Source organism: Pseudophryne corroboree, chromosome 7 (assembly GCF_028390025.1).
Source record: "Pseudophryne corroboree isolate aPseCor3 chromosome 7, aPseCor3.hap2, whole genome shotgun sequence".
NCBI classification, from domain to species: Eukaryota; Metazoa; Chordata; class Amphibia; order Anura; family Myobatrachidae; genus Pseudophryne; species Pseudophryne corroboree.
In genome coordinates, this window is record NC_086450.1 from 27,920,518 (window position 1) to 27,926,517 (window position 6,000).

General features: G+C 48.5%; 1 protein-coding gene across 1 annotated transcript in view; it reads right to left on the minus strand.

The window, feature by feature from the left end:
• The window catches only part of DBI (diazepam binding inhibitor, acyl-CoA binding protein), a 39,367-nt gene extending 33,851 nt beyond the window's left edge, over positions 1–5,516 (minus strand). The window contains exon 1 of the mRNA XM_063932824.1: positions 5,390–5,516. Within this exon, the coding sequence (XP_063788894.1) occupies positions 5,390–5,398 (9 nt within the window). The 5' untranslated portion in view covers positions 5,399–5,516. The remainder of the gene's footprint in view (positions 1–5,389) is intronic.
• Between the last annotated feature and the right edge of the window lie 484 nt (positions 5,517–6,000).

A 6,000-nucleotide genomic window follows, 5' to 3' on the forward strand; every position in this document is an offset into this window, starting at 1 on the left:
TGGCGGGGTTTTTTACATATATACAGTGCCAGACTGTATATATGTATTTTTATTGCCAAAAGATACTTCAATTGCTGCCCAGGGCCCCCCCCCCCCCAGCGCCCTGCACCCTACAGTGACCGGAGTGTGTAAGTGTGCTGGGAGCAATGGCGCACAGCTGCGGTGCTGTGCGCTACCTTAATGAAGACAGGAGTCCTCTGCCGCCGATTTCGTCGTCTTCAAGCTTCTGTTCATCTGGCTCTGCGAGGGGGACGGCGGCGCGGCTCCGGGAACGGACGATTGAGGACAGGCCCTGTGTTCGAACCCTCTGGAGCTAATGGTGTCCAGTAGCCTAAGAAGCACAAGCTAGCTGCACGCAGGTAGGTTTGCTTCTCTCCCCTCAGTCCCACGTAGCAGTGAGTCTGTTGCCAGCAGATCTCACTGAAAATAAAAAAACCTAACAAATACTTTTCTTTACTAGTAAGCTCAGGAGAGCCCACTAGGAGCACCCAGCTCTGGCCGGGCACAGATTCTAACTGAGGTCTGGAGGAGGGGCATAGAGGGAGGAGCCAGTGCACACCAGATAGTACCTAATCTTTTCTTTAGAGTGCCCAGTCTCCTGCGGAGCCCGTCTATTCCCCATGGTCCTTACGGAGTTCCCAGCATCCACTAGGACGTCAGAGAAAATAATGTTCGATCCGCCAAGGCCTAGACCCTCTCTGGCGTCTGCAGCAGTGAGGCATGTTAACCCCTGGTGCAGCTCTCCCTGTGCAAGGTATGGCATGCGTGTCCCAGCTTTAGACCCACTCCAGCAGCTGCAGCAATGCTGGGCCGAGTGGATGCATGCTGGGAGACCAGGGATGCCTGCTCCCAGTGCGGTATTGTATAGGTTAAGGTGCTGCTTCAGCCGAGAGTTCAGTCCCGGGCTGCAGCACAAGGAGCTGCCACCCGCTGCACCCGGGGAGAGCCTCACAGCACTGGGCCCAGTGTATAAAATAAAGACAAATATATAAATGTTTATAATAACATGCATAAACATTTAAAAGGTATGATCAGCACTCAGTTGGGCAAACAGACCCCAGGCTGCAATGCTGCACAGTGTAAATGCCTGGAGCAGGACACCAGACACAAATCATGTATAAATGTAATTTAAAGATAAAATGCACTTGTTTCCTGGTGGTTTAGGGGGGTCCAGAGCTGTCTGTGGGCTGCTGGGTTTCCCATCTCTCCCAGGCAACGGAAAGCCTTGTTTCAGCAACCCCCATGAAAGTAGCATGGGAAGGCTAAGCATCCCAGCCAGCCAAGTGCTTTCAGGGAACCCCAAGGGACTTCCACTCGAAGGGCAGGAGACTCTGCCTGGGGACCATGGCTGCCCATCTCTGGGGCTTCTATTCAGGCTAGAGGTAGCAGGCTTAGCAGATTCCTTAAAGTGTTTTTGGAGGGAACTCCGCTCTGTCCATAGAGGATATTGTTAAAAGTGGCCATGCATTTAACTGGGTAAAGACAACAGGGCAGAACTTACCCCTGTGGTATTGCGTGTTGGAAGAGGATACAAGAGTGCCTCAGAATGTATATACTAATCTGTGACATCAATAAGGTTAAACTGCTGTAACTTCTTGTATGCTGTATTCCCCTGGCAAAAAGGGAAGGAGTTTTATTTTTTTTTAAAGACTATGTGAGCAATAAACATCTTGCTTTCAAGACGACCATCTCATCTTGCGACCAACAGGAATGCGACATCCGCAGTCCTGTTCTCCTCCTGTTCTGGGCTGAGCCCAGTGACTCCAAGCTCCGCCCTCTGTCAGTTACCGATGCAGGGGATCGTGTCAATGGTCAGTGACCAATGGGGATCACAGACGCCAGTCTGGGGGGGGTGTCAGCAGAGTGTCTACCCAAACACAGCAGCAAGCATTTACAGGCATCGGTAGTAGGAGCCTGAGCAGAAATGTGGTTCCAGGTACCATGTGGTAGGATCCTGGTGGTGGCAGTGAAATACCCGGCCACTACAGTGGGTGGAGTCAGTAACAGGCGGTTACTGACAGTAAGAGGGAATTCCCTATTGACCAGGTCCCGTGAGAACTAATCTGATCGTTGGTGCACACAGCAAGGTACATCCGGTGACACTAATCATTTCCCTTCTGTAGCGGGATCTGCGGCCATTTTGTGCATGCGTCGGCAGCAAACCATGCATGCGCGCTCCGGAATTCGCTCCCTCCTTCGTACATTGAGCATCTTTAATATTTGCACGTATCCCCCGATAATGGGTGTTTTCAGGGAATATCCCGCAAACATTTGATAAATAGGACCCTAATTACAGAAATATCTTCAGACCTCTTTCCGCCCTGCAACGTTTCCCAATGTGTGAGTTACCAGAGGCCGCTCAGACACAGGAAGAAATTCACAGAGTAACTAGAGAAGCTGAAGGTTGCAACATGGTAACCAGACTTCTAACATTTATCACCAGTAATCTGGAACCTGCCCAGTGCACTCCATGCGTCATCGTCATCTAAAATCATTGCAGCAGGGTATGGGCTGAATGGGGACAAAGATCAGAGGGAGGGTCCCAGTTGCCACATCTGCAGACAGTGACGTATACAGACGATGGGCAGATATGTCTGGACCGTACAAGTACTTACTGACACCTACTCAAGGACTGAATATAATATAATAATCCTAGGCAACTTTTTTTTTTTTTTTAAAGATATATAACAAACTGCATTCATATCTGAAGCCTGAACACAGCACTGCAGCTTTTTTGGGGGCAGTATCAACATCTACCCAATCACTCCACTACTAGTGACATGACCAAGGTGCGAGGTACTTTGTGCCTCATGCCCCAGTAACGTTATTAATTACTACTGGAAAAATAAGCTGCATAACATGAACAAGACTGTATCTTTCAAAAGACCGGACATTAATCTTATAGACTCGCCCCATGAATTACTGGGTTATGGAAGTTGTACTAGTGAGGCCCCAATACATCCTGAGTACTCCAGTGTATTACTGATCAGGATCCGGCACAGATCCCAATCAGCTGAGAGGCATTACTACCAGGATCTCCCAGTGCCAGGCTCTCACCCACATTCCATCCCGTGTTACGGCAGTCTGATGCCTCGCCCAGGCCCTCCTGCCTCACCCCTTCTCACAGGAGAACTAACCCTGCACAATAAGGCAACATGCATCCAGGTGTGCTGCTGTATAGAGGCGGACGGAGTGGCAACGCGGATGCAAGCGGCCGATGTTTTCTGTCGCACTGAGCATGCGTCAATACTTACGCACAAGGATGTATATCACAACTGCACACATATACAGGCAATGCCAGTGGGCGTTTCTGGGTAGGGGTTGGCTAGCAAGACGAGGGTGTGTCGCGGTTCACCGTAAGGATGGCCATCGGTGGGTTATCCAATGATGGATAACCTTGATAGTGGGAAACCATCTGTAAGCCAATCAGGGCCCAGGGGAGTGGCTTGGCATTTGTCTGGGGCAGAGTATGCTCCATGTTCCGGAACCTAGTTTAAAAAAAATAAAAATTTAAAAAAAAAATGGTTATGCCATCGATGGAGGGAAACCATCTGGTTCTCCCCCATCAATGGCAAAAGTATTCTACGTAGGCCAAAAACCATCAATGATTATGAATAATCGATGGTCGATGGCCATCCCTAGTTCACAAACACCAGCGCCAATGTTCATGCGGAGATTGTGTGCCTCCATAGTGCTGGTGCAACGTTTGATGGTGGGACTGAAGTTGTGACCGGTCTTATATGCACAGCGGCAGATTAGCGCCACAGCCGGTGGATGTCTCAGTAGGAAGGCAGCAAATCAGCATAAAGAAGCAGTAGTGGCTGCGGCAAGAGATGAATCAGGCCCTCTGTTCTGTAATGTATAGAACAGGAATCCAGATATTACACTACAGGTTGGCTGCTGACCGCTGCCATATCTGTACCTGCCTGAAAGATCACCCTACCGTCCAGCAGCACTGAGGCATAAGGCGCTGCATACAACTGTGGTTATCAGGGGAGGCCAAATTCAGATTTGTCATATATATTAAATTAAAGAGAAATATGCACTATGTAATGAGAATTATCACTAACACATTGCTGTATAGTAAGGCACACAGGGTAGGAACAGTGCGGAGGGGACACAGGGTAGGTAGGTACAGTGCGGGGGGGGGGGGGGGGGGCGGAGAGGCGAGGCACAGGGCGGGGGGGGAGCAGGAGAGGCAGGGCGGAGGGGACGGGAGGCACAGGCTGGCACCGTGCGGGGGACAGGAGAGGGGAGGCACAGGCTGGCACTGTGCGGGGGACAGGAGAGGGGAGGCACAGGCTGGCACTGTGCGGGGTAATGATGCAGAGAGATTATAATAAATGAAACATAGGGGGGTAATTCTGAGTTGATCGCAGCAGGAATTTTGTTAGTAGTTGTGCAAAACCATGTGCACTGCAGGGGAGGCAGATATAACATGTGCAGAGAGAGTTAGATTTGGGTGGGGTATAGTGTTTCTGTGCAGGGTAAATACTGGCTGCTTTATTTTTACACTGCAGTTTAGATTGCAGATTGAACACACCCCACCCAAATCTAACTCTCTCTGCACATGTTACATCTGCCTCCCCTGCAGTGCACATGGTTTTGCCCAACTGCTAACAAAATTCCTGCAGCGATCAACTTGGAATTACCCCCATAGTGCTGTGATACGATACACAGGACCTGTGACCTGGTGCAGAGATATTACATGAGATGAGACGTGGTAAAGTAATATAATGGATATGGTGTAGATATAGCATATTACACTGAGACACGGTACAGGAATATAATACAAATAGATATATAGATATAAACACACACATAACGCTGAGACACAGTGCAGGGATATAATACACAGAAGCATATATATAGATCACCGAGACACGGTGCAGGGATATAATACACAGAAGCATGGATACAGGGATCTGGGACTCCAGGTCGACAACAAAAATGTCGACGCCAATGGTCGACACCTTAGGTCGACATGGACAAAAGGTCAACATGAGTTTTTTATGTTTTTTTGGTGTCGTTTTCTTCGTAGAGTGACCGGGAACCCCAATTAGTGCACCGCTTCGCTCGCCATGCTTCAGGCATGGTGCCTTCGCTCCGCTCGGCACAGATTACCGTTCCAATCGTAGTCCACATGGTTTGTTAAGTATGAAAAAGTTCCAAAAAAGAAAAAACAATTGTGAAAAAAATCATGTCGACCTTTTTTCCATGTCGACCTTGTCCTGTCGACCTTTTGTCCATGTCGACCTAAGGTGTGTCGACCAATTGGTGTCGACCAATTGTCGTCGACCTAAGATGTGTCGACCTGGAGTCCGGATACCGGACACGGTGCAGGGATATAATATACAGGACACGGTGCAGAGCTACACCAGTAACGTACCTCACTCATGGTGCCGCAGCGATGACTCCAATGACAGGGGTATACTGGAGGCCTGATTCACAATAAGCACATGGATGGAGAAGGAAATGGAATCGTGAGACTGAAAGCCCTATATAAGACTACACCCATTCACCTGCTGATACATCCAGTCACACAACACAGCAATAACACGTGACCCGCATGTCAGGGCCTGGCGGCCATATTGAGTGGGGCTGAGAAAACTGATTTTCCTGTCATGTCATTGTGTTACACAGGATACAGGGTCCCCAGAATTAATAGCGGGATTATCATGTATAGGGCTAAGGATATAAGATATGTAGTAGATGTATATTCAGTACCATGTGTAGAATATGTATACAGCATAGCAGGAAATAGGATATGTATAGGCCATAAAAATATATAGACTTACCATCCCTTTAAACTGGGATACTCATGGATTACACAGGTGTCTGATTAAAACCACTGGAAATGCAGGCCCTGTGTAATGAGTGAGTTCCCTGCTCCATTAGTGGATGTATTTACAGATACTGAATAAAATTGTCTTTCGCAACTTCCTTCTTGAGGCTCGTTTACTGTATAAAAGTACTAAACTGTAACAGCCAATTACATGC